Genomic DNA, 16124 nt, shown 5'->3' on the forward strand with positions numbered 1-16124 from the left:
TCATCACCTGAGGGGTAATATTCACTGACAATTGAGATCATTGTGTATTGTGTATTTGGTAGAACAATCACTTTTTACTGGGTCCCGCGTATATGGTCCAAGAGTAGTATTCACATTTTGTGGATCCAGATGTTTTCGAGTAATCTGTTGTTTATTTTATTGGATTACATTCACAGGTTGTCCTTAGCCATCCCCTGACCTCGAGGGTACCCATTGTTGATGCCAGAACTTTGCAATGTAGGTTATTAATTAACGTTTGTCTCTCACATGCAAAGCTCTATTTTTGTCATTTGGTGTTTTTTTGTAACTGTAGATGCCGGATACTGTAGATGCTACTTCTGTGGTTTCTCGTACCATTTGATATTCCTTGTTATGACTGTTGTGTTTTGTGTCGTTGATGTTATGAATTATGCAAACCCAGTTATCCCTTAATCTTGTGGGGTTTTTTTTAAATATCATTTTCACGATACCTCACGTCAATAGAATATTCCCTTTTGCCAATTACGTTTTGAAACTCACATTTGCATATTTCTGAACTATTTCGAGAACTATCATTGAATATATACACATATGACATGTATCAAATCAGGACATAATATCACCGGAAATTTTTACAGCAAAGGTTTATTTACAATTCCTTATACATTTAGTAAATTCCATACAATACACAATTTACACATGAAAAATAAAAACAAATGGGCAACGCCATGCGGTACATGTCATGTAATGATTAAACAGAGAATTCTCAGAAATTGATTTATATAATGCGTTTATGGGTCCCCAAGACATCTTCCAGAGCACAGTGGCAACCATACAAGTCTCTCTTAATAGGTCAGACAATATGGAAAGATCCAACGCTCGCTTCACCAGAGGATATTCCGGAGTAAATTACAGTCTCCCTGAGAGCAGCCAGACTGTACAGGAGAGGGAGGACAGATGCATGCACTCATGCTGGTGGCACAGGCACACTCAGAAATCAACCTGAAGCCAAGGCAGGGCTGTATAGTGTCAGTGAGTCTACAAGCACTAGTACCTCAACATTCTACAGGACAAGTGGAAATACGAGACTGTTGAATTACCATGGAGAAGTAGCGAAAACTAAGTGAACATTTTTTTAAATTGTAATTTATCACTTATTATGTGAAATGTGAAGGACGAACCTGTCTGGGAATTTTTAGAACCTGAAACTGTGTCTGGAATCGAGGGGATCATGTCATTTGACTATTTAATCTGTATTAAAAGGAGATCTTTGCAATCTGTTTTCTGTTTGAGGTTTTTCTTCCACAACATCGGCATGTTTCTACATTTGAATAGGAAACTCTCTTCCATTCCTCTCTCCTCTTAAAGCTAATGAATCAGGAAACTGATCAGAGACTGTTCGGATAGTCCTTACTATTTTTCTCACACAATGTGTTATGTAACATTGGCAATTAGACTTACTCTGTCTCTCAACCTCCCTCAAAGCCTCTTCATGAAACATCTACCAGTCAACTTATGTTTACTTTAAACAGCCTACTTCCAGAAGTGACGACTTCAGCTTCAGATAAGTGATGGACAGCGAGGCGAAAGACCTCTTTTCCCCCTTTTTCTCTACAACAGCTCTCTGTAATTATTCAAATTCATCACAAGATAATCTCACCCTTCTCCCACAAGTGACTCCAGAAGTGACTCCTCTTTGGTGTTGCAAGTCCTCCAGTTGTTGAATGAGTTGTTGCTGTGGCCCCTCATCTCTCACCTCACACCCTACTGTGGTTAATGAGAGTTGTCTTTTCCACACGTGGACCCAATTACCATCATCTTACTCACAGCCTGGATGCAACAATCTGCTCCAAATAAGCTGATTGGTTTATTTTAATGAACTGCTGGACTGTCCATTCTAAGAGGGTTTAACATGCCCATGATGGTAGAGGTCATTGATAATGACTAGAGGGCCATAAATGATCATTTCCACGTATCGCTTTCTAGAGGCACTGTACAATATACTTGTTAAATCTATTTGATCCCGAGTATCTATTTTATAAGATATTTTTGGGGCTGTTGCTAATAAACTGTACAATAAACTGCAATGGTTTCAATTTACTTAGTTCCCTGAGGTTTTTCTGACTGACATTGAAGAAAACACCTCGAAAATTGAGCCAATTTAAAGGTATGGTCGTTTAAATGTTGAACGTACTCGACCACAGACCTCTCTTGTGCCTAAATTATATCCACATGCTGTCTGGAAATCAACTTGTTTGGTTGTTTGTGACAGTCTCGGTTAAACTCTTCAAAGTACCCCCAAGTGTATATGTAATGTATTTCCTAATTAACAGCTGGGCTGATAACTACGAGCCAGCCATGTTTGCTTCCTCCTTGTTCTACAGGCACTCAATTGGGTTTGGATTAGTTCAGCTCTAGGAGCTCTCCAGCAGTCTGAAGAGACCCACAGCCACCCACTACATAGATAAACAAGTTTGGACCTACTATCAATTGGGAACTTTCCTCCAATTACTGAATCCAATTAAATGGGCCTCTTTGAATGTCTTCCCACTTGCCACTCTAATGCCCAAGCACTGGAGAACCTCTAAAACTCATACTCATTGATGGGTAGAAAGATGGCATGTTCATAATTGGTTCTACTGAAGGACTGTTTAAATACAACTTAATTCTCCCAGAGCCTATTTTCCCTTTGGGAAACACATTTGTGGAATTGGTCCTGTAATAATCAGAGGCCTGTCTGCAAGTTAACTATATTAATAATAAGTTGTTGTTTAGTAGCTATGGGGAAATAATACCGTTGAGATAAATGTGTCCCTCTGGAAAGGGACTGCGTTCTCTAAACTGAAAATATGATTGTACACTTCTTGCTAAAAGTTAATGCGTCATGCAGCAAGATATGAAAACATTATAATGGGAGCAGATTGCAGAAATATCAGAAATATATGTGGCACTGACAGTGTAAAATGATGACCTAACATTTAAGTGATTGTTATACACTGTAATTCAAAAAGCAATTGAATCCCGTACAAGCTCCCTTACAAATACACTCGGTATACCATAGCCAAACCTACTGAAGGATTCACCCTATTTACCAGCAGTACCTGGTGCAGTATATAATTGGCTTGTCACGTGATGATTTGCAAGGGCTCTCAGGTCAAAATAGAACATAGCTATTGCACTTGATGAGACAAAGACAGACACTCCCACATTTAACAACAATTCAGTCAATTTAGTTTTGGAACTAGCCCAGCTAATTATCTGCAATGTATAAATAGGGTTTCTTCTCTGATGTTGATTTGTTTTAGTTTTTTACATTCCTGACAGTAATGTTGGGGGGGATGTTGAAGAACAGACAGAGAGGTGTGTTGGATAAGTACTTGGGGACTTTGTGGGAACTGAGGACTGAAGGGAATTGTGTCATCCCCCACAATATCCGCTCTCAGGTCCCCTACCGCAGGCTCTGTTCAGTCAACTGCTGAGATGCGTTTTGATAAGGGATGCTTGTGTTGGCTGGGGCCCGGTACATGTTGGATTCAGGTTAGAGAAAAGGTCTGGATCTCAGTTGGCAATGTGACATGCTTATTTGGAGAGAGAAACGCTAGAAACAAGCGCACTAAGAAGCGTCCTCTGTTCCACAAACTCGATAACTCCTTGCACCCCATTGCATCTTCTTAAATAATGCCTATTTTTGGCAGCAAAGACTTCCCGGTTTCTAGAAAAGGGGCCCACTGTCTGTTACAAACAAACTAGATCACTAGGACCTCATGTTCCTTTGGTCTTGAGGGACTCATGAGTGCAATGGAAAGCGTTGATCGATTATGAAGTGTTTAGCATTTTGACTGCCGTTTACAGTTGCAGTTGGTTATAACTCAAGCGATCAGAGATATCAGAAAAGACGGTTGGTTAACAATGGTTAATGTGGAACGCGATAAATCCAAATATTCCTCGGGAATTGGTTTCCTTCTTAAAATCCTATTAATGCCAATTAAATAGATATCCTTTACTTTACTGGACTGATGAAAGCTAAATAAATGTATTTCTTCTCAAGGAATACAATGAATACTGATATGTATTGCCAAACCCTTCCAGTAAGTTTCAGAGAAAAAAAAGTCTTAATTTCTCTCTCCTGTGTGGTTTTGCTGGAGAAGTTACTGCTTCAATAGATTACCGTACTGTGTTCAGAGAAAGTTCACATCCAACATCACCAGGCTGACACAACTTGACATTTCCTTCTTTTGTTTGTGAGAGTACGTCATCTTCATTTCTAACCCAAAGACCTAGGAATAAATTAAAGTTATTAGGATTCAAGTACAGAAAGTGGAAAACTTTACGCACACTAAAAATACTACTTTTGTTTACACTCTGTGGCACAACGAAAACTTGTAACTCACTTATTAACGGCAGATCTACTGCCGGTTCTGTGTCCGCATCGTAGATCTCCTCCTGCTAGAGGAGCTGGATCTGCGGCTTGTGGATTCAGAGGGGTAGGTCACTACCCGGGAGGACCTTCCTCGGACCTGCAGCCCTTGCGCCTCCCTCATGTCCCTTGCCATCTGAGACAGGGTCTGGCTGGGGTTTGTCTGGAGGCGTTGGAAGAGACTCTCCCTGGTTAAAGTCCTTTCTGGGCAGCTGAAGGTCAGAGCAACCCCAGTGTCTGACTTCATCTGTCTGGAGAAGCCGTCAGAGGTACCGTCAAAACAGCGTCCAATGGCGATCTCTTTTGCCACCCTTGGGTTCTGGTCCGTGACTGTGTAGATGCCATAGTTGTGCCCCAAGGGGTCGACTGGGGCCAGCATGTTGAAGGCATGGGACTCGTTGTTCGGTGAGGTAGGGGGGTGCTTGGTCAGATACTCCTTTAAGAGGCTGTTGATGCCCACTCTCCGACAGTTGCCCTGTGGGAGGACTGATATGAGGGACCTATCGACTGCGGCTTGGTCGAAGAGCATACCACTGCACTTGAACTCGAGGCAAGCTGCTGAGATGTTGGCCACGTGCATGTCGCGGGTACTGCGGATGTCTCTGATGCCGTACAGCTGGCCTGCAGTCTCAGGGTGGGTGCCTCCATGGTTCTGTGACCTTATCATAACCTCCCTTTGTCCCTGGATCTTGACCTTGATGAAGCAAGCCCTGAACTCTTGAGGGTTGGGCCACCAAGAGAGGTAGTCACCTGTCCACGATGTTAAGTCGTTCTCTTGAAAGGGCACAACGTTATATTCGTATTTGTCCTTTTCCACTCTGAAGAATCGGAAATGGTTGGCATTGACTTCAGCATTTTCACAGGATATTAAACTTTGGTAGGGGTATATTGGCCCGTTGGTCTCTTCCAAATTATTGGGGTTGGGTTTTGCCAAGTTGATTCTGAAGGCTGTTTTCTTAAGAGCTGGATCATTGTGGTCTGAACGCTGGTAGTCTATCTTGTCTAAATATGGCTGAGACACTCCAATGATGTTTGGGTTCATCTTGGGGGTTGAGGGAGCTGCTTCCAGTTCTTCACCACCCATAATGCCTGTGACGTAAGCTGTGTAAGCATCAGGCACCTGAGCATCACAGAAGGCTGGCAGGCAGGCTCCGTTGTGTCCAGTTATCACACTGTCAAAGCGACCCCATGCTCTGGGGTTAGAGGAAAAGCCAGGCTTGGGCTCCAGGTTTATCAGGCTGATAACCACACCTTCCAACTGCTCAGTGGCCAGGAATTTGTCACTCATGTATGTCCTCACTTTGACGTAGCAGCGGCGGTTCTCAGGCACATCCAGGTTGAAAAGTCGACGCTCCCTGATTTCCATATTACCTATGAGGAAAGTGCGCTCCTCTCGCTTGCGCCGTCCATTACCACCAGATGTGGTCTGAGTGTAGTGAAAGTCACTCTCCTCCTCCCAGACACCTGTTTCTGGGTTGAGGGACCACAGTTTCATTTTGGGAATGTGTTCTTGCATTTTGACGTGCTGCGTGTCTAGGAGTACTTGGACCGCTCCAGCCCCTAGGACTTCCTGGTTCGTATCATCTCTGAAGTCAACGGAAAACATCCCATATGTCCTCAGTGGAAGCATGTCACCCTCATCGTCCACAAAGTTGAGATCACCAGGCGCTGCAGCAGCTGTGGTGATGTTCCTGGGGTCAATGAAGGTGACACTGGCTTTCACCGTACCTTCGTACACCTCCCCATTTTTTCTGAGGAAAGAATTTGGAGGTATGACAATCTGTCCAATGGGGTCCTCTCCTTTGATTTCTCCTAAGTCAATGGTATTTGTCTCTCCAGCATTGATATCAATAGGTTCCTGCTTTCTCATCACCTTCACGTCATGGTAAACAGAGCCCCCTCTCTTGTCAAAGATAAACACCTTAGGAGTGTCAATGAATTTTTCTGTGGGATCCACAAAGTTGACCACTAGCCTCTCTGTATCTGGGGTTATATTGAGCGTGAAACCTCCTTTGTACCCTGTGGTGCCCACTCTCTCCTTGCCAATGTACATGTGCCCGAAACGCAGTGGTTCATCATTGTCAACGGTGACCACCCTGCCACGCACAAGCACCTTGGGCACCACACACTTCAGGCAGCCACACTCAGTCACAGCTTTGATGGGTAGGCTGTAGCTCCCACAGTTGATCACCCGGCTCTCCATCTTCTGGACCCCGCAGCAGTAGCCACCTCCATCCCTGCAGCGCAGGTCAAAGTCCAGGGAGCCTACACACTTGTTGTGGGTGCAGCGGCCAGCGTTGTAGAGCTTAGAGTCAGTCCCAGGCTGAACACAGTCCATGGGCAGCCTAATGAGGTGGTTCTTAGGTGTGGGGTTGCATGCCGGCATGCCTTTAGCTGTGGAATACACAGTGCATAGAGTTAGCAATGAGATTACACATGTTTTATGGATGTAAACACACACATGCATAATGCATATAATGCACACACAATGGCAAGAAAAAAGTATGTGAACCCTTTGGAATTACCTGGATTTCTGCATAATTTGATCATCATATTTGATCTGATCTTCATCTAAGTCACAACAATAGACAAACATAGTGTGCTTAACTGATAATACACAAATTATTGTATTTTTCTTGTCTATATTGAATATATAATTTAAACATTCACAGTGTCGGTTGGGGAAAGTATGTGAATTCCTAGGCTATTGAATTCCCAAAAGTGAATTGTAGTGAGCTAACCTTGAGTCCAATCAATGAGATGAGATTGGAGATGTTGGTTAGAGCTGCCTTGCCCTATAAAAAACACTCACAAAATTTTAGTTTGCTATTCACAAGAAGCATTGCCTGATGTGAACCATGCTTCAAACAAAAGAGATCGCAGAAGACCTAAAATAAAAAAAATTGACTTGCATAAAGCTGGAAAGGGTTACAAAAGTATCTCCAAAAGCCTTGATGTTCATCAGTCCATGGTAAGACAAAATGTCTATAAATTGAGAAAGTTCAGCACTGTTGCTACTCTTCCTAGGCCGTCCTGCAAAGATGACTGCAAGAGCAAAGCGCAGAATGCTCAATGAGGTTAAGAAGAATCCTAGAGTGTCAGCTAAAGACTTACAGAAATCTCTGGAACATGCTAACACCTCTGTTGACGAGTCTACGATACCACGGAAGAAGGCACTGCTGTCCAAAAAAAACATTGCTGCACGTCTGAAGTTTACAAAAGAGCATCTGGATGTTCCCCAGTGCTACTGGCAAAATATTCTGTGGACAGATGAAACTGCAGTTGAGTTGTTTGGAAGGAACACACAACACCATGTGTGGATGAAAAAAGGCACAGCACACGAACATCAACACCTCATCCCAACTGTAAAGTGCGGTGGAGGGAGCATCATGTTTGGGGCTGCTTTGCTGCCTCAGGGCCCGGACAGCTTGCTATCACCAACGTAAAAATGAATTTCCAAGTTCATCAAGACATTCTGCAGGAGAATGTTAGGCTATCTATCCGCCAATTGAAGCTCAATAGAAGTTGCGTGATGCAACAGGACAATGACCCAAAACACAGAAGTAAATCAACAACAGAACGGCTTCAAGAGAAGAAAATACACCTTCTGGAGTGGCCCAGTCAGTGTCTTTACCTCAGCCCGATTGAGATGCTGTGACATGAACTCAAGAGAGCAGTTCACACCAGACATCCCAAAAATATTGCTTAACTGAAACAGTTTTGTAAAGAGGAATGGTCCAAAATTCCTCCTGACTGTTGTGCAGGTCTGATCTGCAACTACAGAAAATGTGTGGTTGAGGTTATAGCTGCCAAAGGACAGTCAACCAGTTATTAAATCCAAGGGTTCACATACTTTTCCACTCTGCACTGTGAATGTTTACACAGTGTGTTCAATAAAGACATGAAAATGTATAATTGTTTGGGTGTTATTAGTTTAAGCAGACTGTGTTTGCCCCCCCGGCCCATGTTGACTCCAATGCTTCCCACAGTTGTGTCAAGATGGCTGGATGCCCTTTGTGTGGTGGACCATTCTTGATACACATCTGGCATCTACTACCAAACCCTGTTCAAAGGCACTTACATTTTTTGTCTTGACCATTCACCCTCTGAATGACACACATACACAATCCATGTCTCAATTGTCTCAAGGCGTAGAAATCCTTCTTTAACCGGTCTCCTCCCCTTCATTTACACTGATTGGAGTGGATGTAACAAGTGACATCAACAAGGGATCATAGCTTTCACCTGGATTTACCTGGTCAGTCTATGTCATGGAAAGAGCATGTGTTCTTCATGTTTTGTATACTCATTCAAATAAAACATTTACAGATGCGAATGGCGCACTCTGTCACACTTCCTATTAACCAACCAAAAGTATGTTTATTACCTAGAATTTCATTGTCATTAGTAGCATTAGTTTAAAGGTGTGTAATTGGTATTAGTATGCATTTGCTTGTAATTATTGGTGGGAAAAGAGTATTATTTTTCTTACATGTGTTCACTTACACACACACACACACACACACACACACACACACACACACACACACACACACACACACACACACACACACACACACACACACACACACACACACACACACACACACACACACACACACACACACACACACACACACACACACCTTATTTCTTTCCACATGGCTCAGAGACATCCATGATTAGTCAAGTTGCACTACAAAACATTCATAATAGGGTAATTAGATGTGAACTTGGAGCGGACATTTGTTCACAAAGCATTCAGATGGGAATGGCAAAAAAGGGATTATTGTTCCCCCAAATGTTGGCCAAATGTTGGCAAAAGGAATCATGTTCATGATATCATGGCTGAGTTTACGCTCCAGTGTTCCTGTTAGACTCCCTATCCTCTAAAGAAAAAGATTGTTGCAGATGCCTGAATTTCTTCAGGATAGGGTCCTTTTTTCTCAATATCCCCCTGACTGACGTGCCCAAAGTAAACTGCCTGTTGCTCAGGCCCTGAAGCCAGGATATGCAAATACTTGGTACCATTGGAAAGAAAACATGTTGAAGTTTGTAGAAATGTCATAATAATGTAGGAGAATTTAACACAATAGATATGGTTGGAGAAAATCCCCCAAAAAAAAAAAAAAATAAGTGAGAATAATTTGTTTTAGTACTGGGACAAACTATTGGAAATTCGTGTTTGGGCGCGCAAGGAAGACAAGATGCACCTGCTAATATTGGTTTCCTATTGAACATGCTTCTTTCCGTATGAAATATTGTAGTTTGATGACATGTTAGGGTATCTGAGTCAATAGAAACATATTTTGACTTGTTTTAACAAAGTTTTTGGATTCCTTTCTCTGCATGTTGAACGAGTGGATTACTCAAATCGATGGTGCCAACTAAACATACTTTTTGGGTATTAAAGAAGGATTTTATCTAACAAAATGACAATACATGTTATAGCTGGGATCCTTTGTATGACAAATCAGAGGAAGATTTTCAAAACGTAAGTGAATATTTAATCACTATTTGTACATTTATGAAACCTGTGCTGGTGGAAAAATATTTTGTGTGATGTGGGAAGGCGTCCTCAAACAATCGCAAGGCATGCTTTCGTTGTAATGGTCACTGTAAATCGGACAGTGCAGTTAGATGAACAAGAATTTAAGCTTTAAACTGATATAAGACGCTTGTATGTACCTACATGTTTAACCTGTTGAGTGTAGAGGGCAGTATTTTGATGTTTGGATGAAAAACGTACCCAAATTAAACAGCCTATTTCTCAGGCCCAGAATCTAGAATATGCATATAATTGTCAGATCTGGATAGAACACTCTAAAGTTTCCAAAACTGTCAAAATATTGTCTGTGAGTATAACAGAACTGACATTGCAGGTGAAAACCTGAGGAAAATCCAACCGGAAGGGGCTTCTATTTTGAAAGCTCCATGTTCCATAGCCTGCCTTCGCTCCATTTAAAGGGATATCAACCAGATTCCTTTTCCTATGGGTTCCCCATGGTGTGAACAGTCTTTAGACATAGTTTCAGGCTTTTATTTTGAAAAAATTAGTGAGAAAGATCATATCGCGTAAGGGGATGGCTGGTTGCCAGCAGCGTTTTGCATGCGCAACAGCTTGGAGCAGCCATTTTCTCTCTCTCTCCTATTAAAGAAGCTACAGTCCCTGTTGATATATTATTGATTACATATTGGAAAAACAACCCGAGGATTGATTATAAAAAACATTTGACATGTTTCTATGAACATTACGGATACTATTTAGAATTTTTGTCTGCGATGTCGTGACCGCTCGCGCCTGTGGATTTCTGAACATAACGCGCCAACCAAATGGAGGTATTTTGGATATAAAAATCATCTTTATGGAACAAAAGGAACATTTATTGTGTAACTGGGAGTCTCGTGAGTGTAAACATCTGAAGATCATCAAAGGTAAGCGATTTAATATATTGCTTTTCTGACTTTTATGACTAATCTGCTAGCTGTTTGTAATATTTTGTCTACTGAGAGAGATGTCCTTCCATAAACGCTTGGTATGCTTTCGCAGAAAAGTTTTATTGAAATCGGACATGCCAGGTGGACTAACAACAAGCAAAGCTGTGTTTTGCTATATTGCTATATTGCACTTGTGATTTCATGAAAATTAAATATTTGTAGTAATTTAATTTGAATTTGGCGCTCTGCAATTTAGCGGATGTTGACAAAAATTATCCCGCTAACGGGATTTAGTTTAGTTTATTTTATTTTTACAGGGACAGTGCACATTAATCAACGTTTCAGTAAAAGTGCCGGTTTTAGCCAGCCGGCTAATTTTCAACCGCAGTCCCTGGGCAAGTTATTAAAAACAATTACAATATAGACAATAGCACCATAGACATAGCAACATAGCAACATAGGACAAGCAAGACATAGCATACAGACAGAGCAACATAGGACAAGCAAGACGTAGCATACAGACAGAGCAACATAGAACAAAAAGCAGCAAGACAAAATTCATAAAAGCAACAAAGTGTTTCCACACCTCACAAGCTACAGACAACAGACAACATGGAAAGCGGCAACACACAGCTAGGGACCATGTTCACAAATCTGATTGACCTTTAGCCATGTCTTCAAGCATTTTGTGAAAGTGTGATATGTGGTGCAGTTATGTGTGTCTGATGGCAGTGTATTCCAGACATGGGAAGCTCTCACAGAGAATGCAGATTTACTAAAGGTGCTTTTCCTTAGGGGAACTATACAGTCACCTCTCATGGCAGACCTTGTGGATCTGCTGCCATATGTCTGGGTTTTCTGTTTAACAAAAACATTGAGTGGAGGGGGAGCCAGGCCATTAAGGATCTTGAATACAAGACATGCGTCGGTGTATTGCACAAGATTTTCCCAACTCAAGAGCTCATGTTTTCTAAGGATGTGACAATGATGATGGCTATTGGGTTTCCTATCAAGCACTTTGAGAGCCTGTTTGTAGACAGACTGAATAGGTTTTAATGTTGTACAGCAAGCTTGGGCCCAACTAGTCAAGCAGTATGTTAAGTGGGGGAGTATCATAGATTTGAAGTACAGTTTTGCTACCTCTGTAGTCAAACAATTTTGTATAAATCGGAAATTAGCTAGATTGAATTTAGTTATTTGAATTACCTTTTTCACATGCTTTTTAAAAGAGAGGTTGGAATCAAGTATGATGCCAAGGTCATTAAAATCGGATACCACCTGGAGCTTCTCCCCTGACACATAGACATCTGGCTCAGTAGCATCTGTTGCCCTCTTTGTGAAGAACATGCAAACAGTTTTTTTCACATTGAGATGCAAACACGAGTCACAGAGCCACTTTGTAACCTGGACCATTACAGTAGTGAGTTCTTGTGCAGCTTGTTGTTTGCTCTTTGCATGCACATATATCACTGTATCATCTGCATACATTTGAACTTCAGACCCAGTACATACAGAAGGCAGATCATTAATGTACAGGCTGAACAGGAGGGGCCCCATATTGACCCTTGGGGCACGCCCACATCATAGCTACGAGTGGGCGACAGCTCATTGCTCACTCTGACACACTGAGTTCTGCCTTCAAGGTATGATTTCATCCATCTCAAGGCATCAGGGGAAAAGTTGAACTTGGACAATTTTGTGATGAGAATCTCATGGTTAACAGTATCAAAAGCCTTCCTTAGGTCCAGAAACACAGCCCCAACAGCACCCCCTTTGTCCATCTTGGACTTCACATTTTCCAGAAGAAAGCAGTTGGCCGTTTCTGTGGAGTGTTTCGCTCTGAAGCCAAACTGCATGGAGTGTAATGTGAAGGGGCTGTTGTTAAGGTGTGTGCAATCAGTTGTTCTGCTACACACTTTTCAACAACCTTTGACACCACAGGTAGTATACTAATGGGCCTGTAGTTACTCACGTCAGCAGGGTCGCCTGATTTAAAGATGGCCGTTATTATGGCCGACTTCCATACCCTTGGAAACACACCAAGACCAATAGATGTGTTGGTGACCTTAGTAATGGGGCCAATGAGTGACTCTTTGTAGTTTTTAAGAAAGGTAGAGTCCATCCCAAACACATCTTTGGCTTTAGAGTTCTTTAGTGAGCTAATCACCTTGTTCACCTTTGACTCAGAAACCTCCCTTATGATGAAGACAGGTTGAGCGTCATTCACTAGCACTGAGCCCAAGAAATCAGTGGAGGGGTTCTGTGTCAGTAACCTGACAGAGTCAATAAAGTAGGAATTGAAGGCTGTTGCTATTTCAACTGCATCCTGTGTTAGATTGTTATTCACCATGATTTCTAGTCTTTTTGCAGTGTTACTATGGTCTTTCCCTGTTAACTTTTTTAGATTCTCCCATATCAATTTAGAATTTCCCTTTGCTTCACCAAATATGTTAATAAAAAAGTTTGCCTTGGCCTGTCTGATTTCTTTTATCACCTTATTTCTCAACATGGTAAACCTACGTCTGTCATGCTCTAATTTAGATTTTAGGGCTGTTTTTAGAGCATAATCTCGTTCTTTCATCAATTTCCAGATTTCTCCATTTAGCCAAGGAAGAGTGCTCTTTTGGCCAGGTTTGGATTTGATTTTCATTAGGAAGCCATTTATTGTAGTCTGGATTGTGGATAGAAAAACCTGACTATCAACTTCCACGTCTGTATAGGACAAGAGATCATTCCAGTTTATTCCCTTAATTGCTTTTTCAAAATAGTTTAATTCACTCTTAGGTATTCTGAGTTGATCCGGCTTTCTAACAGTAGAGAGGTTAAACCTGCTCTTAGACAGCTTTCTGGCTATAAGTGTCAGATTATGATCAGACAGCCCAGTAACCATATTGAATGATTTAGTCACTCTCTCTGGTTTATTACTGAACACCAAATCAATCTGTGTTTTAGAGCAACAAGTCACCCTGGTTGGCCCTTTAACTAGCTGTGTAAGGTCAAAGGTATTAGTGATCCGTTTGAGGGTTTTCCTACAACACTTGTCTTCATAATTAATGTTAAAATCTCCCATTAAGATGACCTCTTTCCCAAAATCACATTCCCTAAGCATGGTATTAAACTGATCAAAAAACACACTTTTGGTGGAAGGTGGCCTATACATTCCAATGAGGGTAAAAGACATTTGGGGTGCATCAAGAAGGGTGGATGTGTGCATCAAGAAGTTTTATCCATAATTTTTGTGACTATTTATTTGAATTGCGCACCTCTAGCTCCACCGGAAGTTGTCCCGCTAGCGGGACTCCTAGCCTGATATATACAGTTGAATATACAGTTGAAGTCAGAAGTGTACATACACTGAGTTGAATGTGCCTTTAAACAGCTTGGAAAATTCCAGAAAATAATGACATGGCTTTAGAAGCTTCTGTTAGGCTAATTGACATACTTTGAGGCAATTGGAGGTGTACCTGTGGATTTATTTCAAGGCCTATCTTCAAACTCAGTGCCTCTTTGATTGACATCATAGGAAAATCAAATGAAATCAGCCAAGACCTCATAAAAAAAATTGTAGACCTCCACAAGTCTGGTTCATCCTTGGGAGCATTTTCCGAATGCCTGAAGGTACCATGTTCATCTGTACAAACAATAGATACACAAGTATAAACACCATGGGACCACACAGCCATCAAACCACTTAGGAAGGAGACGCGTTCTGTCTCCTAGAGATGAACGTACTTTGGTGCGAAAGTGCAAATCAATCCCAGAACAACAGCAAAATGACATTGTGAAGATGCTGGAGGAAACATATACAAAGTATATATACCCACTATATATATCCATAGTAAAACAAGTCCTGTATCGATATCGATATAACCTGAAAGGCCACTCAGCAAGGAAGGAAGCCACTGCTCCACAACCGCCATTAAAAAGCCAGTCTACGGTTTGCAACTGCACATTAGGATCATACTTTTTGGGGAAATGTCCTCTGGTCTGATGAAAAAAAATAGAACTGTTTGGCCATAATGACCATCGTTATGTTTGGAGGAAAAGGGGGAAGCATGGGGGTGACATCATCATGTTGTGAGGAATCTTTGCTGCGGGAGGGACTGGTCCACTTCACAAAATAGATGGCGTAATGAGGTAGGAAAAGTATGTGGATATATTGAAGCAACATCTCAAGACATCAGTTAAAGTTAAAGCTTGATTGCAAGTGGGCCTTCCAAATGGAAAATGACCCCAAGCATACTTCCAAAGTTGTGGCAAAATGGCTTGAGGACAACAAAGTAAAGGTATTGGAGTGGCCATCACAAAGCCCTGACCTCAATCCTATACAAATGTGTGGGCAGAACTGAAAAAGCAAGCAAGGAGGCCTACAAACCTGACTCAGTTACACCAGCTCTGTGAGGAAGAATGGGCCAAAATTCACCCAACTTATTGTGAAAGCTTGTGGAAGGCTACCTACCCAGCTTCAACAATTTAAAGGCAACTACCAAATACTACCAAACTACCAAATACTATGCTACCAAATACTAATTGAGTGTATGTAAACTTCTGACCCACTGGGAATGTGATGAAAGAAATTAAAGCTGAAATAAATCATTCTATTATTATTATTATTATTTTTTTTAAACCTTTATTTAACCAGGCAAGTCAGTTAAGAACATATTCTTATTTTCAATGACGGCCTGGGAACAGTGGGTTAACTGCCTGTTCAGGGGCAGAACGACAGCTCGGGGGTTTGAACTCGCAACCTTCCGGTTACTAGTCCAACGCTCTAACCACTAGGCTACGCTGCCGCCCCATATTCACATATGTCACATTCTTAAAATACAATGGTGATCCTAACTGACCGAAGACAGGGAATTCTTACTAGGATTAAATGTCAGGAATTGTGAAACTGAGTTTAAATATATTTGGATAAGGTGTATGTAAACTTCCGACTTCAACTGTGTTACCCAATGTGTCTTTTCCTGGCCCCTCTGCAAAAAAAACAAATTAAATAACTAAAAGAAACAAAAGGAAAACAGGTGACACTGGCTTTCACCGTACCTTCGTACACCTCCCCAAAAAACGGTAGTCCGGTCTTTAAATATGGATGGAATGTTTTATTAAATACCTGGAGTGTAGCCTAATGTTCCCTAGTGATGGGAACCGCAATGGGCTGGTAGCATAAAGCAGGTTAATCATTCTTCACTCAGAGCCTTGGTGTTCCAGGTGTTGTTGTTCTATTCACAGGGGCAAATCTCTCAGGCTGCAGTGACTCAGAGCCAGAACATATCCTCCTGTAGAAGCC

The 16124-nt window shown here is 41.6% G+C and overlaps 1 protein-coding gene across 2 annotated transcripts in view; it reads right to left on the minus strand.

The window, feature by feature from the left end:
• Positions 1 to 606: 606 nt before the first annotated feature.
• Positions 607 to 16124, minus strand: part of LOC118401391 (cartilage intermediate layer protein 1-like) — a 71309-nt gene continuing 55791 nt past the window's right edge. For both annotated transcript variants that reach the window (XM_035798859.2, XM_035798858.2), the window contains 2 exons: positions 4371 to 6790; positions 607 to 4256 (listed from right to left, as the gene is read on the minus strand). In XM_035798859.2, the coding sequence (XP_035654752.1) occupies positions 4386 to 6790 (2405 nt within the window). In that variant the 3' untranslated portion in view covers positions 607 to 4256; positions 4371 to 4385. The remainder of the gene's footprint in view (positions 4257 to 4370; positions 6791 to 16124) is intronic.

Source organism: Oncorhynchus keta, chromosome 22, assembly GCF_023373465.1.
Source record: "Oncorhynchus keta strain PuntledgeMale-10-30-2019 chromosome 22, Oket_V2, whole genome shotgun sequence".
Taxonomy (NCBI): domain Eukaryota; kingdom Metazoa; phylum Chordata; class Actinopteri; order Salmoniformes; family Salmonidae; genus Oncorhynchus; species Oncorhynchus keta.